At 44.5% G+C, this 16,332-nt stretch overlaps 1 protein-coding gene across 1 annotated transcript in view; it reads right to left on the bottom strand.

Annotated features, from left to right (window-relative positions):
- Positions 1-5,813: 5,813 nt before the first annotated feature.
- The window catches only part of map1aa (microtubule-associated protein 1Aa), a 40,410-nt gene continuing 29,891 nt past the window's right edge, over positions 5,814-16,332 (bottom strand). The window contains exons 3-7 of the mRNA XM_071921145.2: positions 15,626-15,708; positions 14,091-14,231; positions 6,862-13,954; positions 6,494-6,720; positions 5,814-5,969 (exon numbers count right to left, since the gene is read on the bottom strand). Of these exons, the coding sequence (XP_071777246.2) occupies positions 5,814-5,969; positions 6,494-6,720; positions 6,862-13,954; positions 14,091-14,231; positions 15,626-15,708 (7,700 nt within the window). The remainder of the gene's footprint in view (positions 5,970-6,493; positions 6,721-6,861; positions 13,955-14,090; positions 14,232-15,625; positions 15,709-16,332) is intronic.

The following is a 16,332-nucleotide window of genomic DNA, read 5'->3' as shown; positions in this document are numbered from 1 at the left end:
CTACTGTAGAAGAGAATAGATAGTAAAGGAGTAGAAGGAAAGTAAAAAAAATTGAAACGATGCATGGACGGCTAATATGAGAAGTCTTCCCATCTTTTGAAAGCCGCAGTGCGTTTATGTGCTGACACATTGCACATTATCATAAGTGAGTGAGAACACCATTCTGGATGCTAATAATGCATTCTCATGTTTTAGACACTGGTTGCTGTAGTGCACTTTAAATGTTTACCACAATCACTGACTGTAAAATTCAATCCAATGATTTCCCTCTAGTGCAAAACAAATAGAAAGAAAATTAAAGCATAAAGCATTAAACAGCATGCAGCCACACACCACACAGGTTTGATTATCTGCAGTATCTGTGTCGGCCCGGACAGAGGGGTCGTGTCTGCTGACCACAGGTGTGACCAAGTCAACGTTGCCTGAGTCCCAAGTCAGTCCTAAGTCAGTCCCAAGTCAGTCTCAAGTCAAGTCTCAAGTCTAAATGTAGAACAGCAAGTCAAGTCAGAACAAATCAAGAGTCCAGTATCAAGTTAATATCTTTATTTATTCTTTTTTATTTAGAAAACTAAATCTCTAGGACTTTTTAATGCAATATGGTTTTAATGGGATAAAAACTTGGTAAGAGCATCATGAGTTTGATTTCTATAACCAGTTTCAACTTCAATAAATTCAATAATTCCATACAAATTCAGAAAACAGAATTTAAATTCAGTCGTCTGCTGGAACAAATCTCATCACTTTCAATCTAAGTCATTTACACAAACACAAGATCTCAAGTCAAGACTTTAGAAACCTTTTCAAGTCATCAAAGTACAAGTCAGTCAAGTCCCAAGTCAGCAGAACCCAAGTCAAGTCTTAAGCAAATAAAATTGTGACTCGAGTCCAAGTCGTGTGACTCAAGTCCCCACCTCCGCATCTCATTAAAGAAAAGACAACAACAAAAAACGGCAGTATAACAGAAAGAAAGGGGAAAGTGTCCCTTGGTAACATCTGTTGCTTCACCCTGCCCATGTGATGCTGGAGGTGATGTCATCGTGGCGTCCATTCAGTCGGTGCCAGCAGTGCTATTCAGCAGCCTGGTGCTCATTCAGCAGCCTCTCAAAGCGGGGATTGTACTCCCAGCATGCCTCGGGACAATCCCCAGCTCCTTTCTTCCAGCACACTATCTGCTTTACAAAGACACAACAGTGGCTGGTTTTCTCAGCTGCAAAACAAAAAGAGGAGAGCTGATACTCCGTGAATCACGGCTGGCTCTGTTCATGTTGTTTTGAATGATAAATATCTGAAATGGCTGCAGCAGGGCTCAGATGCTTCACTTCTGAAGCTTCCACTCTGTGGACTTTCAAACTGTGGAAAAGATTTTACAACCTGGCAGAACAAACCGCACACTGTTCTTCTGTCAGACTCCCTCCCAACCCTGCAGCATTACATCATGCCTGAACTCAGAGGCTTCTGGGAAGGGGAACAGCAGTCTGCAGAGTGGTGAATGAGACTGAAGACCCACAGACTTTATAGGATCCATTCTAACAAATGATAGAAGCTAAAACAAAGAATTGTAATCATTTTTCTCACATTGACACATTGACTATACCTATACTTGAAATTTTATATCTGTACCTGTATGTTGTATTTATGTTGTGTTTTTTGGGTTGTTTCTGGTATTGTCTTTGCACTTTATGCTTTTTTTTATGTTTTAAGAAAATCATTGATCTTATGTTACTTTTTTACTCTGAGACAAAAGGAAAGATGGTTGTTGCGCTCAGATGAAGGTAACGCAGGTACAAGAACCCAAATATTGTAAACTAGAAAAATGGGAAAATAATTCTGCACACTGCAAATAAAAGGATAGAAGAAAAACATTTTTTTTAGTTCAGACAAACTAATTTATTGCATAAATGTCCAACTTTAAGGTGCAAGTGAATAAAGAAACATATGTACAAAAGAACTAAGGAGCAAACGTTTCAGCTACCTGCTTTCATCAGTGCTCTTCTTTTTTGTCGTAGCCTTTTATTTGCCGGATGCCAAATTATTTTCCCGTTTTTCTACCTTTTCACTCTTTAAATGCCATAAAATGCAATATAATACTAATTTTCTATGAAGAAATATTGATCAGTGATATAATTTTAATGTTTCGACATGAAAAGACAACAAAAAGGAGTCGTTTTCCTCAATAAATGATGTGTTTTATTGGTGTTCACCACACTTTTCCCTTTTACAATAAATCTGTTGAAGTTCTATTTTTTTCCTTTAAGCGTTTAAAGAGAGATAGAGAAGAATATTGCACTTAAAACAAGAGATGAAAGTAGAACCATGAAGCAAAAAGGAGGGAAACGATCACAATGCTTTCTTTACAGCACAGCACAGCCAGGTTACATGTGCCTCCTCAGTACCAGACATCTTAGCTTCTTAAATATACATCTTTTAAAATAGCATTTCTATGTAAGTCAGTTTTCTTTAACTATTACAATACAGGAGAACTCAAAATTACACATGCACATACAAGCAGGGCTCACTGGAAACCAACAGTCTTCATGATGATTTGTTTACACCAGGATTCAGACGAGTCCGAATGCCACAGACAGTTTTTTTTTTTAATCTTTTTTTTTTTTTTTGCACAATACGAAAATGTAACTGCTATGTGTGTTTGTATTTAGTTTTATCTGGAAAAAAGTCAGTGTGAATAATAGGAAATCCTCTAGATAAAAATGTAGTGACAGAGTGAGCGGAGTCGCTCTGTCTGGCAGTCTGGTTTTTGGAGTGATCTGCTCATATGTGAGTCGTGTTAATATTATTAGCCTTGAGAATGATGCAGTATTTAATAGGAATGCACAGATTGCATTGTTCACACCGTCATTCTGGTTGAAGTGTCTGCCTGCTCAGTACAGTGGGTACACAGGCTGCACCCTCTGCTATCAGGAAAACACTAACGTCATGATGATGTTTTATCAAAGCCAGTAATGCAGCTGTGTAATTCATCAGGCAGGAAGAACCTCGACTCTAAACCCCTCGCACCTCAGTCTGGCAGCCATCTTCTCTGTACAGATAGAAATCGTAATGTTTGTTTGTCGTCTGACGAAACTGCATCCTGCCACTCACTGACTTGTTCTTCATGATAAAATAAAGGAGCTGTGGGTTCGTCTACACACAGGCTGTGCAGGAGATGTAGATGGCAAAAGAAGAACAAAGTTTGGACTTTTTCTGCCCTGCACAGAGTTGAAATGTGTTGCAGGCTACAGTAAGGACACTGCTGTTAATGCCAGTGCACAGTAACTGATGAGTCAGTGGGATAGAGATGTACCACAGTAACCAAGGCAACCAAGAGATCAAAGTCCTCCATGGAGAACGTAAAGGTAATCTGCTTCTTCACATTCAAATCAACCGGAACCACCGACTTTCAGGTTTTTCCCCCAAAACCTCTGCTCCCTCTGCTCAGCATTCACTGGAATCTGTTGTTGTCTTATTAAAGAGCCGAAGCCATTATTTACATGCATTTGTCACTAGACGTGTTGAAGAAATGCAATAATATGTAGCAGAATATTTGGATTTCCATTGCGGATCGTAAAATGGCACCAATGTGCACCAGCGAGTTGCGGCTTGTTGGTCCTGTAATTCGTTAGAAAGTTGATTTTGAACCTTGTTAAAAATCTATTAAATTACGCAAAAACCAAGAAAATATAAAATCATCAATATCAAATTAGAATACATTTACACATAACAGTAAGTTAGTAGAGTAAATTGTTACTGAAAATCATCCACTGAATTACCACTGAAATTAAAATTGACACTGGAAATACCAACTTAAATGGTACAATTAAAAACAATGAGACAATGAGCTGAGGTGATTGTAGCTAAAAACAACATGGGGCTCTGGTCCCACAGATAAACGCCCGAAAACCGCTAAATCAGGACACCATTTATCTTTTCCAGTAATTAAAAAGTAATCAATACAAAAACAGACAAAATAATAAAAATAGCGCAACTTTTCAGTGCAATTTTAGGTCACTAAATTAGCCAACAGCAAACACTGATCCTAGGTTTGAGCATTTTTAACTTTTAGAATTACAAGTTATCAGACTAATTGCACACTGGTTGCTCTGTTTGGAATAGTTTGTGCTTCTTGGTGAAAAGTGGCTCCAGGGAGTCGAAGACGCTGTAACTGAAATACTGAATTGATGCCAAAAAGTGCCATTTTATGCTTAATATGTACAAATTGGACCTTTGCTTTTTTTGTGTACTGATGATCTTAACTGACACACTCACAACAACAGTGGAGACCAGCTCGCCAAAGCCTCTACCGATATACTGCACATGGATATACGTTAAGTTTCTAGGACTCTGGCGCAATAGATCTGCCAAACAAATACACCTTACATTACATTACATCTCCCTTCCAGCACACCAGGACAGAAAGGCACATGTGGGTGACAGTCTAACCTCTACCGTCCACCAAACCAGCCCACATCTTGTTCATCAGGCAAACAGAAACTCAGTCGAGTCTAACTCTCCTCACAGCCACATGTTCCTATTGCTGTAGTGGAATACATTCTTCGTTCTTTTACACAGCTTTTATATAAAGGTCATATTGACGCAGCAACCGAGAAGAGGTTTTGTCTTGTGTAACAGCTTGCAACAGTCTTCTTTCCTCGAAAAGAGCTTTGAACGCAATGAGGAAATGATATAAATAGGTATAATCCAAAGATCTGACGACATCATAGCCTCTGTCAACACCTCTTCTCATCTGAACTTGTATGCTATCCTGCATCCTGCCCTTCACCACCAAAACAAAGTCCACTGCAATGATATGGTAACTTGAAGTACACTGAAAGAATACAGCTAAGACTACAGAAACAATTAGAGAGAACGCATTAGTAGAATTCACCGTAAGAAATAACAGCCACTGAGAAGTTCGTACTGTAACAATTGATTTTTCACTTTGAGATAATCGTGGAAATATCATGATTCACTACTACAATACAACTTTTGAATATGATGTACCCTATGCTACAGCAAATATATTCAAAAGACATATTGAAAAGACCGCTGGAGTCTACTTGGAACATTTTCTATGTCACTATGTCGATAGTAGGCACAAAGTTCAACAACAGGACTATCATTGTTTTAGATGACGGACGGACAGAAGTAAGTAAGAATGACCACAATTAGCGGTCTATAATGATCATTTTAATCAGCAAACGTCTTAATTTTCATCCGTTGTATTGTGACAAGCTTTACGTCTGGGCTTCAGTAGGGGAAAAATGTAATATGTTGCTGGCATTAAGGTTACAAAGGGCAAATTTGTGCTTTGATTTAGGCCAATTAGAAGACAAGCAACCAAGCATCACCTATTGTATTGTTTCCCAAATATAAGTGATATTTTTTACAGCAACTGGCTGTTTCCCTCTGTTAACTAACTGTAACACAGTGAGCAAGTATTGTCTTGGCCAGTAGATAAGAGAAGTCATTGTCTCAAAGGTTTAGGAAAAAATGAGTTAAAGGACAGAAAAACTGCATTCTCCCTTTCCCAGGATAGAGTAATAATCATGGACATGGTTGTCAGAAAAGCACCTTTGTAATACAAATGGTGATGATAGCCGAGACAAGCTTATAAATAAATAAAAATCTAGAAAAAATAGAGTAGACTGGTAGCCAGATCTGCTTCGGCTTTAGGCCAAACGACCAAGTTGGTGCCCAAAGCAGAGGCAGATTTGCGTATCAGGCTATAGAAAAGAGCAATTAAAAACAGATCTACACTGGGGAAGCCGGGTGTAGCATCATAGAGAGGGAGGGGGGGAGAGAAAAGGGAAAGGGTCTTAAAACTCGATCTTGCAGGCGGGGAAAGACTCGTCCTGCATGACGACGGTGCTGCTGGAGGCCAGGACCATGATGTTGAGCTCCTGCTGCCTCTCATGTGTCTGCTGGTACCACTCACGGGTCACCTCAGTGTCATGGGTGGGGATCAACGTCACCTGGAGGGGACAAGAGTGTTGACAAGAGTTCAGGAAATGTCAAGTCTGATACAGCTGGAAGAGAACTTCAGGAGGAAAAGACGTCAAAGTAGAATAGAACAGAATAGAATAGAATAGAATAGAGAACTGTATGGTGCCTTTGTCTTTGTCAAACCAGAATACACATTGAATGCATTAAAAAAAACAAGTGTGTGTTAGCTTTTTGGCTCACCTGCTAAGACCTGCTAAAAATACCTGCTAATAATGATTTTACTGGTAAAATAATTCATATACATAATATACAATCAGGAGCGTTTTTGATACAGAGCCATTGTTTTACTTTGATTTGATTGGCTCATGGTCATTGAGAGTGTACGGTGGCCAGGAGGGACAAATATTGAGAACACCATAGACCATAGACAAGTTTTACCAGTATTTGGTGCTTACTGGAGGTAATTTCGACCCTGAAAAACAACATACATAAGTAGATCATCTTAGATTAACTCTTGACTGAGTGCAAAATGATGTAGGTTCTGAAATGTTACCTGTAAGTTTGACCCCCACTGAGCCTTGCCCTCCAGCAGTGAGTCCAGGACTCCTCGGCTAGGTTCACCACTTCCTGCGTCATTCCCGCTCACGACGTAGTACGCAGAACGAATACGTTTGAAAAACTCCTGGTCCACGTTCTTGGCACTGCAGTGGTTGGGAATGTAGGCCAAGTCCACATAAATAGGAAGACCAGGGGCGACCGCTGAGCCGGACTTCTGAGAACCTGGATGGAAGACAGGAAAGAAGAGTCCGTATGTTCACCATCCTGTACAAACTTTGCCGTGCAAAAATGTTAGCAAATTCTCTTTTGTTAAATGTCACTGATAGCTAAAAAGGTTTCAAGATTTCTGTGAATTCTACTCACCAGAACTGCTCTTGACACCGTTAGTCAGCCCCCTGCCTGGGTTGTAACTGGACCTGGAGAGGTCATCGTCTCTGGAGCCTTGTCCGTCCGACAGACGAGACATCCTGGAGCTCTTGTCTGCCTCCTTTTTCTTCAGTGAGGCGCTGCGAGGAGAGGATGTCTGTTTGACAGGCATGGGAGACCTCTTGCGCCTGGCTGGAGATGATGATTTGGTTTTCCCCGAGGCCTTCTTCAAGCCTTTGGGTTTTGGCTCTTTCTTAACTGAGCCCTCTTGGGCCCGAGTCTGGTCGTTGTCCAGAGAGTCGGGATCTACCATGCAAACGTCTGGGTGGGGGGGATGAGGGTAGGGGTCCATGAGGGGTGCGGGAGGAGGGTCGCGGCTCCTGGAGGCAGAGTGATGGCTGCCTGCTCCCATAGCAGAGGATTTATCCACAGGCATGTAGTCTGCATCCTCATCTGAGTCCATGTTGCCATCTCCAGTGACAGAGGGGCATTCTTCAGTGCCTGGAGGCACATCTGAGTCTGACTGAGAGGCTAGAGACTCACTGACAGAGGTTGGCGGAGTATCCTCAGTAGCCAGACCGAGCCCTGCTGACATCCCACCAGGCTGGTGCAGAGAGCTGCTCTCCTTGCTCTGGGACTGGTGATGGTGAGGCTGTTTGTGAGCCCTTCTCTTTACTGACAGGTCGTGTTCATCGCCCTCCTGTGATTGGTCGCTTCTGCGTCCTTGCTCCTCATCGTCCTCGTCGCTGGACAGGTGCTGCATGCAGGGGTTGATGAAGGAAGGTGAGAGGTCCCCTTTACGCTGCCTGTACTCGGAGGAGGAATATCCTGGGGAGGTGCGGCTGGTATAAGAGGAGGTGGCTCCCATGTGTGCATCAGCAGCGAGGTCCTGGTCGCTGTCGTCATCGTCATCCCTCCCTCCTCGGCTACACTCCTCTGTGTAGAATGGAGAGCGGAACGATTGATCAGTTGAGGAGAGAGAGAGGGGGCGGGCAGGGCGCTCTGGTTCCATCTCACACTCCTCTTCAAATTCATCCTCGTGGCGGTAATGAGGAGGGGAGTCTCCGGGAACCATGCCCATCTGGGGCTTTGCCATCTCCCACTCATAGGAGCTCCTGTAACCAGGCCCCTCTCTGGGCTCAGCCTTCGCCAGGCCCGAGGCGGCACCGCTGGCTACCGCTCCAGCAGTGACAGGGGAGCTCATGCTGACCTCTGTGGGACCGTTGGCTGTGTCTGGCTTGCTGGCCTGGAGAGGTGAGGGCATGTAAGAGCTCAGAACATCAGGCATTGCAGCACCTGTCTTGATACTGGTGATAGGAGCGCTAGGTTTCTCAGAGAATGAAAGGCTCTCAGCCAGGTTGCTGGAAGGTGACCTCTTAGTCATCTCACGCATGTAACCTTCCTCATCCTCCTCTTCCTCACTGCTGTCAGTCTCCTCAAAGTAATGTTTGCCTGCTACGTCTGGGCGTGGTGAGGAAGTGATGCCAAACAGAGCTGCGCTGGCTGACTCTTTCTCCCTGGACGACTCGGAGGGTTGAGAGAACGGTCCTGCTGAGGCCCCAAACCCACCAGCCGTGTCCAGCTTGGACCCCGCAGACCACTCAGGTTTATAGAAGCAGTCTGACTGAGGGCCTTTATCCATAACTCCACCTAAGGAAGTTGTATGCTCCTTCTTGTCCTCAGTCAAGGCAGTGGAAGAGAGCGAGGGGAAGGACTTGACCTCCTCGAAGGGGCTGAGGGGTGAGAAGCGGGCTAGGCTGGAGGCGGACTCAGCTGTGGTGGTGGTGATCTGCTTCTCAGACACTTCCAGATACTCGTCTTTTGCACCACCGGAGCTGGAGAAGGGAGAATCCATGACCAGCGAGTGTTCATCTTTAAAGGAGGAGTACTCAAACAGAGGCTCAGCAGTAGCAGGCGTCTCCAGCTCCTCTCCAAACTGACGGCTGGTGGAGAGAGAGCCTGAGGTGGAGGAGGAGTAGCTGTAGGCAGAGGAGGAGGAGTAAGCAGGAGTAGCAGTGGTGGTGTATTGGAAGCTTGTGTCCAGCGTTCTCTTACTCAGAAGGTCTGGTGTCTTCTGTTTCTCAAACTCAGCATCAGCTCTCTCATTCTGGAAATAACTGTCCTCTGTTGATTTCAGAGAGAAATCCTCTTTGCCTTTGTCTGTGGTCTGACTCGATATAAATGAGTCTTTCTCTTCACCTCCATATGAGTATTCAAACCCAGAGGAGTAGCCAGAGAAACCTGTAGCCCCTATATCCATAGGCTTCCCACTGAGGGATGAGGAGTCGACTTTCGCCTCTTCTGCAGCCTTTGTGAGTGGGCTAGGGCTGCTTTCTTTGGTACTTGGCTTCCCCTGGCTGTCATAGCCATAGCCGGCCATAGAAACCATAAATTCGGGCCTATTTGAGCCAAACATTTCACTGATTGGACTTTTTACTTCCTTCTCAGATTTCTCTTTGGCCCCTTTCTCAATATCTGAATCGCCAGCACCTTCATCGTCCTCCTCCTCCTCCTCGTCATCTTCATCCTCATCATCATCATCGTCATCAACGACAACTTCATCGTCATCATAGTCCTCCTCATCCCTTGCTGTTAGTTTTCGCATGTCAATCTCCAAAGATGCTCCCTTCTCATGGTAGCTCGTGGTAGTGGGTTTGTCTGCGCCGAAAGCTGTCATTGAGGAATATGTAGGGGACTTTGTACTGTCGGTTTGGCCTTTAAAGGAGAAAGAGTCTTTTTCTGATGATAAGGTGGTGGATGAGGCCTCAGGTCTATCAGCCATGGAAGGGAATCGGGTCTCTCTGCTGTATTCAAATGTCTCCTTTTCTTTGTCGACTCTTTCAAAAGGAGGTGTAGCAGAAGTGCTCTTGGAATCGAGCCATGAGGAAGCGGAGAAATCTTTTCCATAAGAGCCGGTAAATCCCTCCTTCTCTGACATCTTGTCTGTAGCTGTGGATGGGGAGGGAGGCTTGTGCTTCTGTGAATCCATTTCACTCTTTGCACTGTCTTTGTCTTTCTCCATCTTATCTGAGGACTCCTGTTGATATGAATCTGAGTCCACTGAGCTTGTTTTGCTGTCATAAATGTCACTATAAGAAAATGTTTTGCCATGCACATAGGGTGTGTCTTGCCTCATGTCTCTTTCTGACCCCTTTGGTTTGCTCTCCCTTTCTGGGAAATTATAGAGACTGAAATGAACACTTTTCTCAGGCTCTTTAAATGCTACATGGTCTGTTTTCTCCTCTTCGTCATTTTTAAAGTCTGTTTTGCTTTGCTCCGCTGACAAGGGCTTAGATCCTACCCCACTTGGGAAATCATCTTCTTCTTCATCTTCTTCTTCGTCATCTTCATCTGAATACATCACTTGCGGTTTGGGTTTTTCATCTGTGCTACCAGAGACATGTGTCTTGTCTGAGGCCTTGGCTTGAGTATCCTGCACATACTTGGATCCGATGTCTTCCTCCTCTGAGAGTCCTTTGTCTTTTTCTGTCTTCAGAGACTTTGCCTCACAGGTGTAGTCATCGTCGAGGAACCTCCCCTCTTTCTCCTCCATAAGCTTAGCCTTAACAGTGGGCACCAGATCCTTTTTGACATAATAGTCATCCTCTTCCTCATCATCTTCATCAGATTCTTCAGATCCTTCAATGGTTGTCGGGTCACCAGGCAAGCCAATAAAGGCGCTATTGTCTAAAATAGTGACTGATTTTTCTGTTTTCTGGGTGTCAGCTTTCATGTTGTTCACTGTGTCATCTTTTTCCTCTGTCTTATAGGGCTTTTCTTCCGTCGGAGAGTAACCACCGCTGGTTGGCACAGACTGCGTGGGTGAGGCCAGTTTCATGGTGCTGTCATCTGGACTTAGACATCTTTCCTCGCTCTCCTGCATGGAGCTGGACTCAAACCCAGTGGCGAAAGATGGAGGGGGCGAGAAAGGCTTCATCTCAGCACCAGTCTTTGACCCCTCTTCACTAAAAAGAGCCTGGCTTTCTCTGTCAGCCTGTATGGGAGAATATTGTGTGGTAGAGAAGGGAGGATAAGTCATGGTGGCAGAGGGAGATTTCTCTTTCTCCTGGAGCATCATGGAGGCGGCGTGTTCGTAGCCTTCTTGGAGCTTACCCAGAGGAATGTCAACATTAGGAGTTTGGTCCTCGTCCTCATCTTCCTCCTCATCTTCTTCTTCATGGACCGGTTTGACCTTTGCACCAGCCTCCATCTCAGGAACGATGGGCTGGTACTCCTCAGATGGGGGAGACTTGAAACATTTGTCTTCCTCCAGAGAGGAGGTGGGAGAGATGGTCCCTGCTGAGTGGAGATAGTCTTTCCCATGGGTGGCCTCAGTGCGGGAGGGGATGCTGTTGACGGTGTCCAGCAGGAGAGAGCTCCGCCCAGTCTCCTCCGTCTGAGGAGCCGTCACTGACGCTATGGACTGGTCCTCTGCCATGGATGTGGCGAAGGAGGACAGTTTGTCATACTCTGTGATGGATGTTGCTGAGGAGATGTGCTCTTCCTCTGCCAGAGGAGCAGCAATTATGGTAGGGAAGGCTGCAAGCACAGGGTCATGACCTCCCATGAAACCTTTGGGTTTGACATCTGCTACATCAGACATGGCTGAGCTCCTCATCTCTTTTATACCATGCATGGAGTCAAAGGTGCCGGGTACATCGGGGACAGAGATGTCGTAGGAACCCACATCGTAACGCAGTTGTGGGATCCGATCCTCTGTGTCCTCATGGATCTCCTCATCAGAGATGGTCTGCTCAGTCTCGGAGTAGCCAGGGATGGTCTCATCTTGAATGAAGGAGAACTGTTCTGAGGCAGAGGCCGCTGCAGCTTGCCCAGATGGGGATGTGGTTGATAATGGTTTGTGCTCAGTTGGCTTAGTGTCCCACTCTTTTCCAGATTTCTCCTTTTTAGCCTCCTCTGTTTTATATTTCATCTCCTCATCATCTTCTGTTCCCTCTAGTTCGGCTTTTTCAATGACATCACCCTCCTCCTCCGAGCTCTCACTCTTCTTAGATCTGTCTTTCATGTCGTCCTTTGTGGGGTATTTGTCATATTTCTCCATTTTCTCCTCTTCATACTTCCTGTCAAAGCCATTGCTTGTTTCCTTCTTTCCCATGTCTGCAACCTGCTCTGATGCACCCTTATCTTTGTTGTTTTCTCCCTGTTCGACTGGAGATTTGGGCAAAGGAGACTTAACCTCAGTGTCTGTGGATGTGATTTTCTCATCAGGAAAAACTATGGAAGGAAGTTTAGTATCTGTGAAAACTGGATGCCCAGACATCACATCATTCTGGATGGGCTCACTCCTAAGTTTGGAGAGCTCATCTTGTTTCAGAGCCTCAAAGTCCTCTGTGAGGTCCTCAGGAGAGGACACAATGGACCTGTCTGCCAAGGCTGCTGCCGCTGCCTCTTCAGTGGCAGTGGGTTTCTTTGGGACTGGCTTTTTCTCATTTGTTTGCTCTTTCACAACTTTATTTTTGTCCGTCTTGGGCTTGGCCTGAGTCTTGGCCTTATGCAGAGTCTTTCTCACTTCAGGGGTGAGAGGCTTTAGGTCAGGTTTGGTAATTTTCCTCAGCTCCGGCTTGTTTGGATCCTTCTTTTTATCCTCCTTGGCTTTACTTTCTTTTTTCTCTTCTTTTTTAATGTTGTCATCTTTCTTTACTTTTTCTTTCTTGATTTCTTTCTTCTCTTTGTCTTTCTTCTCATCCATCTTGGATGTTTTTTCCTTCTTGGCAGTCTTTTCCTTGGAAATTTTCTTTTTCTCTAGTTTGGCTGCCGCAGGGGCCACCTCGCTGTTCTTCTGTTGTTTGGTAGCTTTTGCACTTTCACTTTTGATTTTCTTTTCTTCTTTCTTTTCTACTTTGTTCTCTTTAGTCACGTCACTCTTGGACTCTTCCTCCTGCCCACTGGCCTCTTTCTTGCTTGTTTTAGAGTGTGGTTTGGGTGAAGATTTGAGGCTCTCTTTGCTATCAGTTCTTGATCTCATTTTAGTTTGTTTAATGATTGGAGGCGGTGCACCGGAGGATATGTCTTTTTGGGTAGCCACTGGGTATCGCAGGAAGTCCAGGTGTTTCAGTTTCTCAAGGCCCTCAAAGATTTTGTTCTGTGGTGCATTTCCAGGGAACAGCACCCTGACGATCTTCTCCATGGGACTATGAGGAATCCAAACAATGAGTGCTGTAACTGATGTTAAATAAGGAACAGATATTTCTCCTTCTTTTCCATTTGCCATCGTAATCCCCGTCTTGGCCTTGCTGTTTCCAGCCCATTTCTGCATTAGAAACTGCATCTCTTTGCTTTCTTTTACAGGGTTTAGAACATACATGTCTAACTTTCCGACACCAAGTTTGTGGAAAAGTGTGATAGGTTCAATGGTGTTGCTGACTACCCTGTAGAGAGGCTCTGGCTTGATACCAAGCTTGTTGAGGTACTGCAATGTAAGCGATGCCTCTTCAATGCTTCGCTTCACTTTCAGTGTAGACTCAGGCATCCGGAGCTTCTCTGGGACGTTGAAAAACACGACCCCGAGCTCAGGAGAGATCAGGTTCTTCATCCAGTCACCATAGGTGTTGGAGCCAGATCCCTGGGTCTGCTCCTCCTCCTGTTCAGCAATCTTTCTCTGGAACAACCCATTGATACCAGGGAGGTTGTCTGCCCCAATATGGGTGAGCAGGACGGAGTCTATCCTGTCCAGGTGACGAACCAGCTTCCAGAAGCAGGACTTCCGCTCAGACCCTCCATCCACCAGGATGTTGAATCCATTGACTGCGAACAGAGCCGAGTCCCCCCTGCCACCAGGGAAAATGTAGCAGCAGGGTTTGGACAGCTTCAGAAAGCCACCAGACGTAGGGGGCTCCAGGAGGTCAAAGGGTGATGGGACATCCACTGTCTCTGAGACGTACTCAGTGAACTCTGTGACTCCTTCCATGTTGGGAAGCTTGGGGTCGGGGTTCAGGCGGTAATCCAGAAGGTTGTGGAGTGGCTGCTGCTCCTGGCTGTGGCCCAGGGAGCTCCAGCCCCTGTCTCCCTGGCAGGAAACAGTTAGCCTGGGCCGCTGCTCTGAAGACGCCCTGGGCAGGACCTCTATCACCTGGGAACACAGGCACAGAAAAAAGACCAGAGTCCACCTAAGACAGGCGTATTTATGTAACCCGTACAATCGCGTTGATTTAGTACAGTAAATACATTGTAAGCAAGTATCTGGATAGAAAGTGCACACGGCTTACTTGAGGATGAGAGATGATGTCAGAGAAGTGTGTCCAAGTGAAGGCTCCACCTTGCAGTAGGATGTCACCTCCCTGCTCGGAGCTCTGGCCACTCAGCACCAGCAACTTATGCCCAGCAGAGTCAGTGATCAGAGAACGGATCTGGGTAGAGTAGAGAGCAGCCACTGGTAAGATTAATGCTTCATATTATCAATCTTTCCATAAATCATCCACACCAAACAAAACATCTAATTGAACTGAACTGAGAAGATGAAAGACCTGTGTGGAGTGTCCAAATGCAAGTAGTTTAAATGCAGGTCGAGGTTATTTTGACATTTGTTAGACAGTACAATAACCTACTAAGGGTATGTCAGGAATCACATATGTATGTCAGGAGTATCATGTGCATTAAAATACAGTAATAAAAATGTCTGAATGAGATTTACAGGATGCTTCCCCAAAGAACAAAGCTGATATTATCTCTCACATGTCTGAAATTGTTTTAACTTGAGAGTTTTTGACACACATCCACAACCCCTCACTCTCTCTCCCCCATCTTTCCTGTCTCTCTCTACTGTGCTCTATCCAATAAAGGCAAAACAAAAAAAAAGTCTAATAAAAAATCATAACCCAATATCTATGGAAGATATGGAAGAAGATCTATGGAAAATTCCTTTTGGGGAACGATTTATATATAAAATATGAATCTAGTGGTCAAAAAATACTTTGTTCATGTCCTAAAAAGTCACTGCCACTCTACACCTGAAAGGAATTGTTTGGAAATGTAAAGCTTTATTCTAATTTCACCCAGCAAAAGGGACAATAAATAATGTGGAAGCCATTTATTTGAGTACTGCAAAATGTCCATTCAGGGTCTTCAGAATAGGCTGCAGTTGCTGCTGCATTACCAATGAATAATAGATACAGAATAGATATACTGTATACTGTATACTGTAGTACAGTGTATGTGGAAAAAAGTAGGGCCTCACTTTAGGAGTAAAAGGTGTATTACAGCTATTCTATCTGCCTATTCTAGGACTCATATGGTACCCTAAATATTTCTGAACAGCAAAAAACTACTGTATTTGTAAGTAGTTATTGCTTTAAAATTCTTATTTGTATTTCACCAGTTGCCAAACCGCCAAACAAACACTGACTCTTGACTCATTTTCACACTGATAGTTTGCAAGAAAATCTGCAGCACTTGAGTGGGTTTATTTATAGACAGAATATCACAGAAGTCAGTCTGTCTCACACTGTGGGGCTTCAGCTGACTCTCTCACTAGTGGATTAGACTGACAGCTGCCTCCCACTGGGACTCAACGCTGAACGGTTGGTGCTGCTGTATTCTTCTCAAGTGAACCCGACTTCAAGTGAGACTGAACACTTTGGTGTAAAACTCCTCACGGTGAATTTTATGAAAATACAGTACATTCCTTCTGGTTGAGTGACGCGGGGGGGGGGGGGAAGTCAAAATGAAGTGTCTTGCACTAGTCGGAGCCTCTGGTGATCTCCGCCCCGCGCTGAGCTGTCTGCGTCATCCTGGTGTGACTCACCTCTGAAGCAGCGGTCTCTTCTGATGGGTTGACCAGCACCACTGTCTCTAGGACATCACTCTGGTACTGGAGGATTCGCTGACCTGCGGGAAACAGGCAACAAAAATGAGCTGTGTAAATACCACCGCAGCCAAATACAGGAATCTGCCGTGTTAGGAATAGAAAACAAAATATCACATGTACAGAGGCATTCTTCTGATGCAGTGGTGTGACGTCCATAACAGCAAATTAATCAATTCATCATTCATTACATAGGTCTTATTAAAGGAATAGATAACTACCTCCCATTGGGACTACATAGGAGGAATACATAGATCTTATCCACCCTAAAACAACAAAATGGGTCCAGGAATGAGCTATTGGCGACGCACGCTGTATTCTTGAGCCTCTTTTGTTGTATTTTGCTTATTCCTGTGGATAACTGGCCAAACGCTGTGATGTCATGTCGAGATATTTCCAGCAGCTACAATGGAGTTTGATAATTGAAACACTTTAAACTATCGAAAACATGAACTTCAGGTTTTAGTGTCAGTCCCTCAGAATCTAAGAGTGAGGTCTTCTTTCTAGACATTTAGAGTAAAAGGGGCGTGGCCGCAATCAAAGACACACTCATGTTCACAAACTCATTGGCTAGTTAGCTATGTATATGCCACCTTTGATTGAAAGCAACAAGTTCACGCCCCTTCTCTGGGGGTTTTCGAAAGGCA

This window comes from Centroberyx gerrardi, chromosome 1 (genome assembly GCF_048128805.1).
Source record: "Centroberyx gerrardi isolate f3 chromosome 1, fCenGer3.hap1.cur.20231027, whole genome shotgun sequence".
Taxonomy (NCBI): Eukaryota; Metazoa; Chordata; class Actinopteri; order Beryciformes; family Berycidae; genus Centroberyx; species Centroberyx gerrardi.
Note: the sequence above shows the minus strand (reverse complement) of the source record. Positions and strands in the feature narration are given on the sequence as shown.